Source organism: Schistocerca nitens, chromosome 8 (assembly GCF_023898315.1).
Source record: "Schistocerca nitens isolate TAMUIC-IGC-003100 chromosome 8, iqSchNite1.1, whole genome shotgun sequence".
Classification (NCBI taxonomy): domain Eukaryota; kingdom Metazoa; phylum Arthropoda; class Insecta; order Orthoptera; family Acrididae; genus Schistocerca; species Schistocerca nitens.
In genome coordinates, this window is record NC_064621.1 from 177,262,541 (window position 1) to 177,280,278 (window position 17,738).

General features: G+C 41.6%; 1 protein-coding gene across 1 annotated transcript in view; it reads left to right on the forward strand.

Annotated features, from left to right (window-relative positions):
- The window catches only part of LOC126198980 (bumetanide-sensitive sodium-(potassium)-chloride cotransporter-like), a 222,794-nt gene that overhangs the window by 111,055 nt on the left and 94,001 nt on the right, over positions 1-17,738 (forward strand). Inside the window, exons 11-13 of the mRNA XM_049935645.1 lie at positions 4,204-4,415; positions 5,965-6,206; positions 6,299-6,492. Of these exons, the coding sequence (XP_049791602.1) occupies positions 4,204-4,415; positions 5,965-6,206; positions 6,299-6,492 (648 nt within the window). The remainder of the gene's footprint in view (positions 1-4,203; positions 4,416-5,964; positions 6,207-6,298; positions 6,493-17,738) is intronic.

The following is a 17,738-nucleotide window of genomic DNA, read 5'->3' on the forward strand; positions in this document are numbered from 1 at the left end:
GGAAAAGTGAGCAATTAACATAAAGTTCCACTCTGATCACATAAACCTTTTGGAGAGTATTGTGCATTAGTCTGCAGATATCGAGAGTGCAGTGATGGTTAGTACTAACACTGGTATTTACCTTTGGGTATGTATGTAAACTCTGACAATGATTTTTCTGTTTAAAATATATGCAGTATATCTTATATCAGACTCCAAAATGTAAACTTTCACGGCCGGAAATATCATGTCCATTATAATTATCCGGGCTGTTATGCCGTGGTCGGTTGATGAATTCTGAGGTGATTCCCAACGTTTCGTCTCCGACTGCGGGAGACATCTTCAAGGGGGTCCGTAGCTTGATGGTCCAACACACACAGTAGAGAGCCAGTGTGTGTGTTGGACCATCAAGCTACGGACCCCCTTGTAGATGTCTCCCGCAGTCGGAGACGAAACGTTGGGAATCACCTCAGAATTCATCAACCGACCACGGCATAACAGCCCGGATAATTATAATGGACATTATATCAGACTGTTGAAGATGTAATTACAGTTTGTTGGCATTACGTAATAAATTACTGTAAACCACAAACAGGATTCTATTTCGCATTACTAATCTTTCATACTGGGACCAACAATAAGAAATTAGGCAGAAAATGTGAACCTCTATCTATATCAGTATCCTGCTCCAGCTACTGCCAGGTCTGGGTGCTGATGAGTCCTCTCCATTCGGCTCAGTTCTCCCACCAATTCCCTTCCTCCACTTGTTGCCATGTCACACCTCTCCTTTCCACAGATATTCTCACTCCCATTTTCCAACGTGTTCTTGGGCACTCTCTAGATCGTTTTCCATCCATTTTTAGTTCTTCCATAATGTTGGGGAGTCTCTGCCTACTCATCCTCTTAACATGCCCATACCAGCTTAATCTCTCTCTTTTTAATTCCTTCTCTCATACTTTCTTGTTTAAGGTCCTTTCTAATGTCTACATTCCCTTAACTGCTCTGAGAAATTTCGTTTCTCCTACTTGCAGTCTGCTCCAGTCCTTTTCTGTCATTGTCCATGTTTCTCCTCCATAGGTGACAATAGGCAAGAAATAACTTTTATACATGAGGAGTTTTGCTTTTTCTGAAACTTCCTTATTCCAAATCAGGTGTTTTATTGTTTGGTAGAAATTGCCTCCCTTCTGTAACGTCCTATTAATTTCGTTAGTTATTCTTCCATCACTAGGTATTTCACTCCCTAAATAAGTGAAACTGTCTACCACTTTGAGGGGTTCTCCATTCAAAGTAACTATTTTCATTGATCCCTTTGTCTCTTCCAAATACCATTACTTCACTCTTATCTTAATTTATTTTTAATCCATACCTTTTCATTTTTTCCTTCCACACATCAAGTTGTAACTGGACATCTACCTCTTTATCACCCCATATTACCATATCATCTGCAAAAATCATTTTTTTGCCTTTTTCTTTTACTATGTCTTTAACTGCCGTATTCATTCCCTCCGTCACAACACTAAAAAGTGCAGGAGATAGAATACTTCCTTGTTTACATCCTTGTCTTATTTCAAAGTATTCAGAGTTCCCCAATGGTGTTCTAATTCTACAATTGTGTCTTCTGTACATTCTTTATTACATTAATGTATCTATCTTCTATATCTATCTTCTTCATTTCTTCCCAGAGTCTTTCCCTGTTAACTGAGTCATATGCCTTTTCTGTGTCTATAAAAACCATTATCACCCTTTTGTTATACTCTCAACTTTTTTCCATAAGTTGACGGATAGAAAATATCAAGTCGATCGTGCTTCTTCCTTTCCTAAACCCATGCTGTTCTTCGCTCGGCTCCTTTTCTATCTTTTCACTTACTTAATTTACTAAAATTCTTTCAAAAATCTTGGCCATATGACTCAAAGGGTTATTCCTCTGTAGTTTTTACGAAGTCTTTTATTGCCTTTTCTGAAGATGGGAACAATGTCTTCTCTTCTCCAATTGTCAGGTATTGTACTATTTCTCCACACACTTGATAGTACTCTATACAGCCAATGCATTCCCACTGGAGCTGCTGCTCTTATCATGTCCACTGATACTTCATCAGGTCCTTGGGCTTTCCCCCCATTCATCTTCTTCACAGCTATTTCCATTTCTTCCCGTGTAATTTGTCCTAATTCTGCTTTCCAACTGCTCTCAATTTCTCCATTATTTGTTGTTTCCTCATGTAACTGCTCCTCAGCATTCAACAGTTTCTTAAAACGTTCTTTCCAGAGATATTTTATATTCCCAGGATCTTAAATCGCAGTACCATCCTCTGTTTCCATCTTTACTGGTACTTCAGAAGCCTTTCTTTTATTTTTCATCATTATATAGAACATTTTTCTTCGTATCTCCAGGTTTTTTGTAAACTCTTCCCATGCCTTTTTCTTTGCTGTTTCCACTATTTCTTTGCACTTCTTCTTTTCCTGTATATGTCTTTTATGGTCCTCGTCATTTTTAGTTTTCCACCACTTTCTCCACGCTCCATTCTTTTCTTCTAACTGTGATATCATCCCACCAACTTGTCTGTCTTACTTTTTCCTTTCCAGATGTTCTACCACATCCTTTTTGTGCTGCTTCGACTAAAGTGTCTTTGAATAAACTCCATTCTTTTTCTACATTGCAGAAAACTTCTTTTGGAAATTTTTGTGAGATTAATTCTCTATACTTCGCACACTTTCACTCTCCTTCAGTTTCCAATCCAGTATCCTCATCACTATCTTCTGTTTTCTATTTTTCACACACTGATTCATTTTCCATTATCCCACCAGTATTCTATGGTCTACATCTGCACTCAAATTTGGAATTACCTTCACATTTGTTACTTTCTCTCCCAATTCCGTATCTACTAGAATATAATCAACTACACTCTCGGTTTTTCCATCCCAACTGTATCTGGCGATAACATGACTCTCTCTTCATAAACCAGCTGTTTGCTATTTTCTTTCCGTTCCTCTGGCACAAATCCAGGAGTCTTTCCCCTTCTTCATTTCTACCTCCATATCCAAAACATCCCAACACTTGCTCAAATCCCTTTCTGTCTTTGCCTACATGTGCATTAAAATCTCCCATCACTATGTTAGCACTCTCCATATGGTTCCTAACTAAATTTCAAAAACATGGGTTGTCTCACCTAGCCTTAGGAGTTTCTCCTCCACCACAAGCCAGTGGTTCCCTTCTCATTTAATCCCCAGAAAGGAGGGTTGCCTCATTTGCCAGCTACACTTTTCCAAAGTCTTTCTTCTCCGCCATCGATGCCATTAAGGTCTTCACCTGTAACCCTGGGCATGGGCTCCGTGTTATACCCCACAGGATTGGGTCCCTGCGTGAACCCAGCCATCCTATCACTCCAACCTACTGAAGTGTAGGATGCCCACCCCCGCAATGTGGATGTACCAGACAGGAATTACCCCAGTGGAGGAATAGGGAAGGGGACCCTACCTCCCTGGAGCCGGGTAATGATTGTGCATGGTGCCACAATCAAAGGCAACATGTGAACATGTCTGTAGGAAATTGCTTGCCCACGACCACTGAGTTAATCAATTCTGATAAAACTTGGCGTAAGAACACCAGGTCAAAAAAGTTGTGCTCTGTTACACTACAAAAAAATAATTCTTAGTAATGAGAGTAGCCTAGCAACAACCACAACTACAGTAATTTTGGATACTGGGGTTACCAGCATCAAACAGTTTACTTACTTCAGTTACTTGCATCCATCTAAGTGTTAAGCAGTACTATAATAATATGAAAAAGCTTTATCACTCAATGATAAGGCTATTAGAAATGGGTCCAGAGTGCTTACAAGGGCTCCTGTTATACTCTTTACCAAGTTACCTGTCTGTGTCAACATCCTTATATGATGATCACAATAATAGTACTACACAATACATACATCTGCAAAGAAGGAAAGCAAGAAAGGAAAAAATCTGATGCTACAGAGCCCGATGAAAGGATCATAAAAGTATCTGCAATTTCTGTATAAGGATTAAGTTACTGCCAGATTCAAACTTGTAGGGCACAGTTCGTGCAAGAATTGCTATGTAGCTTAAACTTTCCATAACATTTCTGTTTTAGTGAATTTTCACAGAATTTATGCAGTTTCCAATATAGTGATGGCATGGCTCTGTAATCCCCTCAATTTGGTATGTACAATAAGTACTTGTCTTGCTTTTATGTTTTCATTCTCTTTTTAGATGTGAACTGGGGTTCATCAACTCAAGCACAGACTTATAAGTATGCTCTGTTATCTGTGCAGCAACTAAATCAAGTTTTAGAGCATGTTAAGAACTACAATCCACAAATATTAGTACTCACTGGCAGACCAAGCCAACGACCACCACTTGTGCATTTTGCTCATCTCATTACAAAGAACTCATCGCTCTTGATCTGTGGTCATATCATTAAGGTATGTAATACTTTTAAGTATTTCAGTCAAAACCAAAAGCTGTTGACAATACCTATAATGAAGTCCTGTTTGAAGGGAAAAAGTTACTCAGATATTCAGTCAAATCTTGATAAAATTTGAAGGGGTGCAAATATTACAACTTGCTTTAAATAAAAAAAAAAAAATCTATGACTGAAATACCAATAAGTCGCACCTGTGAGCAGAGAACTCATAAAAATACTTGTGTGTAACAGTTTTTGGATATATGAAATTGGATGGTCAATTAGGCTCAGCCAGAAGTAAAGCAGGTGGCAGACTTAGATTCATTGCTTGGATACCAGGAAAATGCAATCGGTCTACAAAGGAGATGGCTTACAGAACACTTGTCCAACCCATCCTAGATCTTTGTTAGTGTGTGGGACACATATCAAATAAAACAATTGGGATATTGAAAATATAAAATGACAGACAGCATGTATGGTCACAGATTTGTCTGACTCTTGGGATAGAGTGACAAAGATGCTAAGAAGTTTGAGCTGGTATCTACTAGAAGATAGACATAAACAGCAAAACAAAAGACTACTTAAAAGTTTTCAAGAACCAGTATTTAGTGAGGAAGCTACAAATATACAGTCACCCCATATACTCTCATGGGGACCATGGGACCACAAAGACACCATTAGTCTAATTACAGCATGTACAGGGGCAGTTAAGCAATCTTTTTCCTCCACTCCATAGAAGAATGGAACAGGGAAAAAGCCCTAGTAAGTGATAGAGTAGAAAGTGCCCTCTCTCATGCACTTCAGTGGTTAGGATATTATAAACATAAATATATCAGTATCAGCACATTATTATTGACCATGAATAACATGTAAAAATATGTAACAATGTTGTGAAAAGGATAGTTGCTACTGACCATATAGTGGAGATGCTGAGTTGCAAATAGGCCCAACAAAAAGACTGTCAGAAAATGAGCTTTCAGCCAAGAAGACCTTAAGTGGAGATTCACACACACACACACACACACACACACACACACACACACACACACGTAACCAGTACTTCAGAATATAATAATTTCTTATCCCAGAAAATAAATGTTTTTGACTATGAACACTCAAGTATAGTAAATTTCAATATACATTTGTATCAGATAGTCATAGCGCAACGCATCTTGTCACTACATAGTTACATTTGTGCAGTTACTTGACCTATTAGGAAGATTAACCACAGGGGAATTTTTTCGTGTACTCAGGTTGAGTTAAGAGGGTAACCAGTCAGTTCAGCATATGGTACTTATTAAATGAATCATTGTAGTATCAAGAGTAAAACACCATATTGACAAACATTCTCTTACTTGGCCTGAATAAAAGGATGTTACTGAAATGGACAACAACAAAAAATTCTTCAGTCTATTCTGTCTGCCCTACCTCCTAATCTCCCCTCCATGTAGTTACTCTATTTTGTAGTTCATGGTTACAAGTAGCTCATTATTTATTAGTACTTGAAGATTTAAGCATCTATAAGTTTATATGAAATACATTGGTGTCATTGCTAAATGTGTTTATAGACTGTAATGAATCGAAGACAATCCAATAGACTAATACTTGACGCCCAGAGTTGGTTCCAGTTGAACAAGATAAAAGCATTCTACACATATATCGATGAAACAGATTTTAAAAATGGAGCAAGTGCTTTATTACAGACAGCTGGAATTGGCAAACTAAAACCAAACATTTTGCTGGTGGGTTATAAGGCAGACTGGCAGAACTGTGAACAACATGATCTCTCTATGTACTTCAGTGTCATACAGTACGTAACAGTAATTTTTTCAAGTTTGAAAAATATTCAAAATTGCACAATAAAAATACAATACTCAGTATAATGTAACTATCACTTTGTAGCAAGGCACTGGACATGCATATTGCAGTGTGCATCCTTAGACTGCAAGAAGGAATCAGTTATTCAAATGTTCCAAGTGAGCCTGTGGATGTCGTGGATGGAGTCAGTGGTGATATTCCAGATAGGACTTCCTTACAAGATAATGAAAAATTTCAAGACAGTGCTCAACAGAAGCTGTTCGCTGAATGTTCTCAAGGTTTGTGAAAGATTGAACTTTTAGGAATAAGCTTTTCAGTTCTGTTAATAACCGTTGTAAAAATTTAAAATGGAAAAAGTAGTTGAACAGACACACACACAAATTACTTTCTCTTAATCTCACAAAAATTCATTGTAAGAAATTAAAGACAAGTTTTTGTACTTCCAGTAATACCTGTAGTCATAAAACTCTATAAATTTAATTCTTTGGTGCCCAGGTGTATTATAAACACTGAAAAGAAATGCACACACAAACAAATTGGTTCGGCCTATTTTGTACTTAGAGGATTTTGGTTGCACACAGAAATGCTTGCAAATTTTGAATGGTTACCTTCACTTATGTATTATAGGATAATATTGTGTGATAATGCGGAATTGTTCAGTTAACTGTTCCAAAAAACAAGGGTAGTAAGAATACAAACAAATGGCATTCCTTCTCAAGAAATGGTTTTATTGATAGTTAAATCAACACAAAGTTCCTTCATACTTTGAATGACTGGGCATTCAACATATTAAAAGTTTCATCCTTTCTTTATGTTTGTCAAAGTATGGCACGCAGCCAGAGTAATGAATCAAACTTCCATCCAGTGTTATGATGGCACTGTTCAGGCCTTACAGCTCGATCAAGAAAATTTCTGTCCAGGGCAACAACACTTTCTCCTTAGCTGTGTTGCCACATGGCTGATACAGACCATTGCTTTTAAAAATTAGACATGTATTTACACTGATGGGAAAGAAAAGTACAACTGGAAAGACACTGATCTGATAACGGCGTATACCACCTAGGGGATAGTAGATGTACTGATGGTTTCAACATCGATCATCAACAGGTAGCATAGTTGCTTAGCTACCAGAGCACCATCTATGTCTACCCTTTAATAAGGGTTGCTCAGTCAGAAGGCACAGTGTGGTGCAAATGTGTGAAGTAACCATGTAACTGTACCAAGAGACGCTCTTGTGCTTCCTAAAGCCAACTGAACGAGCCTGAAAAGGATCGAATTGTGGCCTTCCTGGTTGCAGAGTGGTCCTTTCAGAGAACTACCCTACAAGTTGGACGTGCTACATCGGTTGTGCAATAAACATTCTCACACCCTTAAACGAGGTTCTGGATGTCCACACATCAAAGACACCCGCCAGGATCGACATATATTAAGGGCATTATTGGCAGCTGGTACAGCAACCACAGCACAGATAAAAGGGCTTGTGAGCCCAGATGTGCCAAGACAAACTGTTGGGAACTGGTTATTAGCAGTGGAACTATGGACCTACACACCTCTAACCCATCTTCCACTCATGCCACAGCATTAACATATAAGGCTAGACTCGTACCATCAAAGGATCTTGTGGAAGATTGAATGGGATGCCATGATCTTCAGTGATGAAAGCAGATTCTGAGTGTATGCAAATGATGGTCATTTACACATACAGCATAGACCTCGTGAGTGCTGTCCTGTATAGTGCATTCATCTAAGAGATACAGGCCCCACCTCAGGCCTTAAGGAATGGAGTGCGATAAGCTATAATCCTCGTTCACCTTTGGTACTTCTGGAGGGAGCACTAACCAGCATTCTGTGTGTCTGTATTATTATTATCATCATTATGATTATTATTATTATTATTATTATTATTATTATTATTATTATCGTTTTCGATTATTCCCTTTTGAGAGAGCGATTGAACTTAAGGAGTCATGATTTCCTCTTCTTTCTTAGTTCTTCCCAAATTCTCTTCATACGTTCACTGTGTTCTCTCTTGTATTCTTCTGACCATATTTTTCCTGTTCAGTTCTCAGTATGTTCTTGTTTAAGTGTGTGTTTCTGTATGATGTTCCTAAACTGTTCTCTATTGTTTATGTTGTCTTGTGTGATCCCCAGTTCTTTAATGTCTTCTTCTCCTTCAGTGATCCACTTCGTCTTGTTTTTGCTATTGTTTACTATCTCAAACATTTGTCTTGTGAGCCTGCTTTTATTCATCCTGCTGATATGTCCATAAAATTTCATCCTTCTCTTTCTAATTGTGTCTTATTGTTTCTATGTCTTTGTAACTGTCTCTAGTTGGCCTCTTCATCCAGATTCCTTCTCAAAACACTGGTCCATATATTTTCCTCAGAATTTTTCTTTCCTCCTTTTCAATCTCTCTGATTTTAGTATGACCATGAATCACTGTAGTTTCTGCAGCATAAAGTGCTTCTGGTATGACTACTGTGTTGCAATGGCTTAGTTTTGCATTGACAGAAATAAATTTCTTGTTATAGTGATTCCAAGTGAGCTTATATACTTTTTGTAATTTGGAGATTCTGTCTTTATTGGCTATTGAGTTCAGTCCTGATGGTTGGATTATCTCTCCCAGATATCTGAAGTGGGCAACTTGTGCCACTTTCCTGTATTGAGTAGTAATGAGGAGATTATCTACAGGCTTGTTTTCCATATACTGTGTTTTCTCGTATGAGATTTGTAGCCCAGTTTTCTGTGAGATTTCGAGTAGATTTTCCAATACAAGTTAGGCTTCCTCTCTATTGTTCATTAGAATGGCAAGATCGTCCACAAAAGCCAGACTGTTCACCCTAATTCTCTGCTCTTTTTTAATCCCAAGCTGAATTCCTTTTACTTCCTTTTCCCATGTCCTCACATTTTTTTCCCAGTACCTTTGTTCCATCTCCCTGGCGAACACCAGTATAGATATGAAATGCTTCTGATGTTTCTCCCATGAATTTAACTTTGGAGGTTGTATCTGTTAATGCCTGTTGAATAATTGGCCTTGTTTTCCTGTCAATCTTGAACTTCTCTAAGGTGTGAAATAATGTTTGTCTATCTATTGAATCGTAAGCCTTTTTAAAATCAACCAAAGTTACCACAATATTTCTACATCTTCTCATTTGTAAAATTGTTTGTAAGTTCCATATCTGTTCGATGCAAGACCGACCTTTGTGAAACCCTGCCTGATACTCCCCTATTAACTGGTCTGCTTGTTCCTCTAGTCTGTTCAACAGGGTCTTTGAAAGAATTTTGTATATTACAGGGAGCACTGAAATTCCCCTATAATTATTTGGATCGGTTTTTGCACCTTTTTTGTGGAGAGGATGAATTACTGCACATCTCCACTCTGCAGGTATTTGTTCAGTTTCCCATATATTTGATATAATTCTGTGGGTTGCGTGTGTGAGATTATTGTCATTTAATTTCCATACTTAGAGATTTTGAGAAGCTCCGACTCTTCTGTGCATGATGTTCCTGGTTCCCCAGAATCCGATGACCAGGAAGATTCAGTCTAGAGAATGATGCCTGGGGTAGTGGATTTCTTTCCTCTTGTTCCATCATGCTTACTCAAGTTGAAACTTGTTTTGTGGTGATCTTCTATGAAGGTCACACGTTTACGACTTGATTATTGAGATCAAGAAGAGCATCGAGCAGCCACACCAACTAGGTGAACAGACACTAACCATTACCTGCTGGATTCCAGAACAGACGCTAGTGGATTTGGCTGCCTCTTCCGCTAGTTCCATCGTACCGATTATCTTCATCTCCATGTTCACTGCTGTTGAGGTCTTCACCATATCCCCGGCAAGGGGCCCTCATGAGGTATTATCACCCGGGCCAGGTGAACCAAGGTTTTTTGACAAGGTGTTACTCCTCCCCCTCCTCCTTTTTCAATCGGGCTTGGGAATTAGAAACATTATTTTGGCATTCTTGCTATAGAAATGTGATGTGTTGTTCCAACAGCTTGCCCACACACTGTCCAGGAAACTTAATTCGCTGGCTAGCACCATCTCTGAACTTGTCCCCAATTGAGCACATCTGGGATATAATGGGATGAGAAGTCTTTTGTGCAACTCTTCAACCAACAACTCTTACAGAACTAAGTGAACAGGTTGAGGGGGTATTGCATAATATATCCCAGGACAGTATTCACCATCTATACAATTGACTAGATCCCAAGAGTCAGCTCTTGCACTGCCACCCATGTAGGCTACAAAATGTGCTAGTACGGGTGTTTCAGCAAAGGTATAAAATACCTGGTATCTAGGAACTGCTTCTGCTATTGATTTGTAAATGTAATCATTTCATGTACTCCATATGTGCTGTTGCAACAATAACTCTTGAGTGAACTGGAAAACTCCAAAAAGGTGTACTACAGGTTTAAGCCAAAATGAAACTGTTTCTTTCTAATATTAATCAATCAATCTCTTTATTCATCTGTTAACAATATACATTGTATGGGTGTGATCAATTACAATATAATTTCTTATATTTAGTTTGTTTCAAAAACTTGGATAATAAATACAAATATTTTATATCAGTATATATAAATAATATTACTTTTCCATTTTCAGATATTCTTCAATGTTATAAAAACTATGTGCTAGTAAAAATTGTTTAAGATCTACCTTGAATTTATGAAAATCTTAAATTTTCTTTACTGTAGCAGACAATGCACTAAAAAGTATTTTGGGCTGGTAGTTTACATTTTTTGGTAGAGTGCTCCTTTGTGGGTGTGTCTATAAAACTCATCTGTTCCTTGCTTCATGGTTATGAACCTGATTATTTAATGTTGAAAATTCCTGGTGAGTTTTCAGAAAGCTGACACATTAATTGATGTATAAGCTAGGAAGAGTCATTATTTTAAATTCTTTAAATATTTCACTGCATGACACTCTACAGGGAACCCCTTTCATTATTCTAATAGCCCTTTTTTGACATCTGAAAGCTTGTTTTGCCCTACCTGTATTTCCCCAGAAGATCGCATCACATCATATCTAAGTAAACTGTTCATATAAGCATAATAGGCACACAGCACTGATTCAGTTTTGCAGCAGTCCCGAAGCATTCTTAGCATCTAGCAGCTTTCACTTAGTTTTTTACTCAAAACAACTAAATGTTTTTCTCATCTCAAGTGCTCATCCACCCATATATCTAGTAATTTAGTGTATGGAGCTTGTGCAATAACATAGTTCCCTAACTCGGCTTCTACTCTTCTTCTAGCTTTACTTTTAATATTACTGAAATTCATCAATACCATTTTATCCTTATTTATGATCAAAGCATTATCACTAAACTATTTTCCTGTCTCATTTATTCTCCTAGAGACACTGCTGCAGATTATCATTGGTGTATCCTTTTATGAAGATGCTAGTGTCATTAGCGAACATCACCATTTCTGCAACTGTCAAATTACTATTAATTTATTTGTTTAACAGGCCTACAATGTAACCTAGTATGTGGAAGTTAACTTAATAAGTTATTTGTAGAATTTTACATTGACAACGATAATAAAACTCGCTGTTTCTCCTTCCCAATATAAAATTATAATATATCAAAACTTCAACAGTTCAATGAAATATCATATGCATACCTCTTTATCTTCAGTTAGGATTACAAATCTATTAACTTTCCAACATACATCCATGCTTTTCAGGGAATGTCTGAAGTTATAGTCGACACTGCAGGATTATAATAAACTGAAGATCTTATTGAATTACAAAAGTTTCAAAATCTGTTGTGAATTTATGAACTATGACAGATTCATTGATAATCATTGTCCTCAATTTTCGGTTAGTTGCTTTTTGAAAATGTTTCCGCTTTGGTGGACTTACTGCAGGCTGAAAGTAGTTGGGTACTGGTTTGGTCTCCTCGGTGGATGAGAAGAATGCAGTTTGCTATTTTTTTCCTTGTGCTGAATAACTGACAAGCTCTTCCTTTCTCTTACTGTGTCATAACAATGCAAGTTGGAGACCTACACTCAGTTTGACCAGTGACCAGTTGAATAGTAAAGTGTGCTTTGTCGTCAATGACACACACACACACACACACACACACACACACACACACACACACACACACACACACACACACACACCTTCATAAGGATCAATATGAGCTTAGCTGGCACATTCATCATCCCCCCTGCGGGTCCGGAGTAAGAATAGGCCTGAGGTATTCCTGCCTGTCTTAAGAGGCGACTAAAAGAAGTCCCTCCCCCTCAAGGGGGTAGTTTGCACCTGCGTCCGGAGACGGGCAGTTCAACGACTTACAATTGTGGTCATTTTGGTTTTTCGCTTATTCTGATTTCTTCCTTCCTTTGTTTGTTTCCTTTCTTTGTTTCCTTTCTTTGTCCTTCTCCCTCTCTCACTGTCTTCCTTACTTTTTATCTTGCCTCCTCCTCCTTGCCTCCTCCTCCTTGCCTCCTCCTCCTTGCCTCCTCCTCCTTGCCTCCTCCTCCTTGCCTCCTTCTCCACCCTATGATCTCCACCTCGGCATTTGAGACAGTCTGCCCTTTCTCTCCCTCTCTCCTTTTTTTCCTATTCTTCCTTCCTCTCTGTGCGTGCCTGAAGGCCGACCCATGCATTCGCACGTGTAGCCGGTGACGGGTTAACGCGTAATTCTGTGCCCTGGGTAGGCAAGTAAGGCACGCACGTACCCCCAGGTAAAGGCCAGGCCCCGGGAGGGGTGATTGCCGGAGCTGACACCTTCCGACCATGCCGATTGGTCCCTCCATCTGTTTCTCGGGAGTTGTGACCTGAGGTGTAAACATTCACCTAAGGCGGGAGCGGCCCTCTGAGAGGGTCCCCACAAGGAAGCAGCGTGCCATCGGAGATGCTGGCAATCATGGGGGATTAATCGGCAATGGATTTCGCTTCTTCTTCTCTCTCGACTTCTGCCCAAAAACAGAAGTTTCTAGATCTGAAGACGGAAAGGATTTTTCATCTGTCAACCCTTTTGTTATTCAGAAGGGCGTAGATGCCATAAGCTGGACCTGTCAAGTCTTGTACCAGGATGCGTAATGGTACCTTGTTGTTGGAAACTGAGAGTGCCTTTCAGGCACAAAAACTCCTTCGGGCCACACTCCTGTACATGTTCCCTGTCCGGGTGGAGGCTCACCGCACTTTGAATTCGTCGCATGGTGTGGTATCTACTAGATCACTTGACGACGGATTGACTGACGAGGAGATTCAGACTTTCCTCGCTGAGCAGGGCATGACGGCTGTCCATAGGGTCATGAAAAAGGTCGACAATGACCTTGTACCGACCTGGACACTTTTCTTAACCTTTGATAGTGTTCAGCTGCCATCACACATCAAAGCGGGCTATGGGGTTATTTCTGTTCACCCCTATGTCCCGACACCTACACACTGCTACCAGTGTCAGTGCTTTAATCACACCCGCCAGTCTTGTTCTAATGCAGCTAAATGGGTCACTTGTGGCAGGGACGCCCATGAGGGTGACTGTCCACCTCCGTCTCCTTGTTGCGTGAACTGTCAGGGTGACCATGCAGCGTCCTCCCGCAACTGTCCCATCTAAAAGGATGAACGCTGTTTACAGGAAATTTGGGTCAAAGAGAAAGTGTCCACCTCGGCTGCTTACAAGCTATTTGCTAGTAGGAAGCCCATGCTGATCCCAGTGGGGAAATACAGTACTGTCCTCACCTCTCCTCGGCCTACCAGGGAGGTGTCGACACAGACATGCGATCTGACCTTTAGTGCTACGGTCGTCCGTTCGGCCAGAGCTAAGCTCGCCTGGTCAACGTCTCCTCTTCCTCCCGTCACCCCTAAGACACAAGCACCTTCATCAGCTTTTGACAAGACTAAGACCCAGAAGTCAGATGCACGGATCTTCAAGAAGGAACCATCCCGTGAAGACTTCCTACGTACCCCGAACTCCCAGCCATCGCCCAGTACTTAGACTAAACGACCATCCAAGAAGGCTCATAGGAAGCAAAGTTCTCCTTCTCCGCCACGGCATGTTTCTTCTCCTGTGCCACCCAGCGGTTGCCCCCTAGGCCGTCATCCATTTCGCCTGGCCGCACCGCTGGTAGCCGAACATCTGGCCATTCACCAGCAGAGCAATCTCCCCTTCCCTGCCATCTTAACATGGTGACCAATGAGCCTATTGAAAAAATGGACGATGACTCTCCGCCTATTGATAGCGGCAGCAGTGCTCACTCGAAGCAAGGCCCTCAGCGGCCTTCGCGGTGACCCCTTCCTGCTTCTCCTTTTTCTTTATCTTCTCACGATGGCACTTCTTCATTGGAATATTCACGGCATTCACTCCAACTGAGAGGACTTAAAGTTGCTGCTACGCTTGCACTGACCACTCGTAGTAGCTCTCCAGGGAACAAAGTTACGCCCATGCGATCGAATTGACTTGGCACACTATGCCTCTGTGCGTTTTGACCTACCCCCTGTGGCAGGTATTCCGGCTCATGGAGAGGTTATGTTGCTGGTCCGGGATGATATCTACTATGATCCCATCACATTGCACACCGATCTGCAGGCAGTTGCTGTTCGAATGACTCTCCCCACTTTCACATTTTCCATTTGTATCATTTACACTCCATCGTTGTCTGCCGTTACTAGGGCAGACATGATGCAAATCATAGCTCAACTACCTGCACCATTTTTGTTGACTGGGGACTTCAAAGCCCACCATCCCCTTTGGGGCTCTCCAGCATCCTGCCCGAGAGGCTCCCTGTTAGCAGATTTTTTAAACCACCTCAATCTTGTCTGCCTCAATACTGGCGCCCCTACTTTTCTTTCGGACACAACTCACACCTATTCCCATTTAGACCTCTCTATATGTACTACCCAACTTGTACGCTGGTTTGAGTGGTAGGCTCTTCCTGATACATATTCAAGCGACCACTTCCCTTGTGTTATCCATCTCCTGCATCATACCCCATGTCCATGCTCAACTAGTTGGAACATCTACAAAGCAGACTGGGGGCTCTTCTCTTCCATGGCAACATTTCAGGATCAAAACTTCGCAAGCTGCGATAGGAAGGTCACACACCTCTCGGAAGTCATTCTCACTGCTGAATATTCCATCCCTCATACTACTACTTCTCCATGTCGCGTACCGGTCCCCTGGTGGACCGCAGCATGTAGAGATGCTTTACGTGCTCGTCGACGTGCTTTACGCATCTTTAAACGCCACCCTACGCTGGCGAATTGTATTAATTATAAAAGATTACATGCACAGTGTCATGGTGTTATTAAAGAAAGCCAGCTGGGCTGCTTTCACAAGCTCCTTCAACAGTTTTACTCCTTCTTCTGTTGTCTGGGGTAGCCAGTGCCGGCTATCTGGCACTATGGTCAACTCACCACTTTCTGGCTTGACAGTCGCGAATGACATCCTTGTGGCCCTTGAAGATGTCTCCAATGTCTCCGGCCGATTTTTTGCAGAGGTGTCGAGGTCCACTCATTACCTCCCTGCCTTCCTCCCCCAAAAACAGGCAGAGGAGGCAAGGCCACCTTACTTCCGCTCCTCGAATCGTGAAAGTTATAATGCCTCATTCACCACGCGCGAACTCGAAAGTGCCCTTGCCCAGTCATGGTCCTCTGCTCTGGGGCCTGATTCTATTCATATTCAGATGCTGACGAACCTTTCTCCTGCGGGTAAAGGTTTTTTTCTCCATACTTATAATCGCATCTGGATTGAGCGTCATGTTCCCACATGCTGGCGCGAATCTATTGTTGTCCCAATTCCTAAACCAGGGAAGGACAAGCACTTGCCTTCAAGTTATCGACCCATTTCCCTTACCAGCTGTGTCTGTAAGGTGATGGAACGAATGGTTAACTCTCATTTGGTTTGGCTGCTCGAATCTCGATGCCTACTTACCAATGTACAATGTGGAATTCGTAGGCGCCGCTCTGCTTTTGACCATCTGGTTACCTTGTCGACCTTCATTATGAATAACTTCTTGCGGAAGCACCAGACAGTGGCTGTGTTCTTTGATTTGGAGAAGGCTTATGACACCTGTTGGAGGGCGGGCATTCTCCACATACATGGGGCCTTCGCGGTCGCCTCCCTCTTTTTATTCGTGAATTTTTAATGGATCAAAAGTTCAGGGTATGTGTGGGTTCTGTCCTGTCAGACACCTTTCGCCGGGAGAATGGGGTGCCACAGGGCTGAGTTTTGAGCATCACTCTCTTCGCCATAGCGATCAGTCCAATAATGTATTGCCTCCCAGCTGATGTATCAGGCTCCCTTTTTGTGGACGATTTTACCATTTACTGCAGCACACAGTGTACATGTTTCCTGGAGCGCTGTCTTCAGCGTTGTCTTGACCGTCTTTACTCCTGGAGTGTCGCCAATGGCTTCAGTTTTTCTGCCACGAAGATGGTCTGTGTTAACTTCTGACACTACAGAGAGTTTCTCCCACCATCCTTACAATTCGGTCCTGTTGCTCTCCCATTCATGGAGACAACAAAATTTTTCGGTCTTACATTTGACAGGAAACTTATCTGGTCTCCACGTGTCATATTTGGCTGCCTGTTGTACCCATTCCCTCAATGTCCTCCATGTTCACAGCGGTACTTCGCTTGTATCGGTCGATAGTCCGCTCAAAGCTGGATTATGGGAGCTTTGTATACTCCTCTGCACGGCCGTCCATCTTACACCGCCTCAACTCTATACAACATCGGGGGTTACGTCTTGTGATCGGAGTGTTCTATACTAGTCCCATCAAGAGTCTCCATGCTGAAGCTGGTGAATTGCCACTAACCTACCGGCGCAACATACTGCTTTGTCGGTATGCCTGTTGGCTATTATCAATGTCCGACCACCCGTCTTATTGTTCCTTTTTTGACGACTCTCTCAACCGTCAATACGGGTTGTATGTATCTGCCCTGTTACCCCCTGGAGTTCGCTTTCGTCTCCTCCTTCAGCACCTTTATTTTTCACTCCCTGCAACCTTTCGAGTGGGCGAGAGCCAAACGCCACCTTGGCTCCAGGCTCAGGTTCGCGTTCACCTTGACCTCAGCACTCTCCCAAAGGAGGTTACCCCAGCTTCGGTATACCGCTCATGGTTTGTTGAACTTTGTTTGAAGTTCATTAATACGATCTTCATTTATACAGATAGCTTTAAGACCAATGACGGTGTTGGCTGTTCTTTTATTGTCAGGGCACACAGTTTCAAATACCGGCTCCATGGCAATTGTTCGGTCTTCACAGCTGAGCTATTTGCCCTCTACCAGGCTGTTCTTTACATCCGCCGCCACCGACATTGTGCTTATGTCATCTGCTCTGATTCCCTGAGCGCCATCCAGAGCCTCAGTGATCCGTATCCAGTTCACCCTTTCGTGCACCGGATCCAACGCTCTCTTCAGCAGCTGGCGGACGATGGTTCTCCGGTTACCTTTATGTGGGTTCCCGGCCATGTCGGTATCCCTGGGAGCGTAGCTGCAGATGCCGCGGCCAAGGCTGCAGTCCTCCAGCCTCGGACAGCTTCTTGTTGTGTGCCTTCATCTGATTT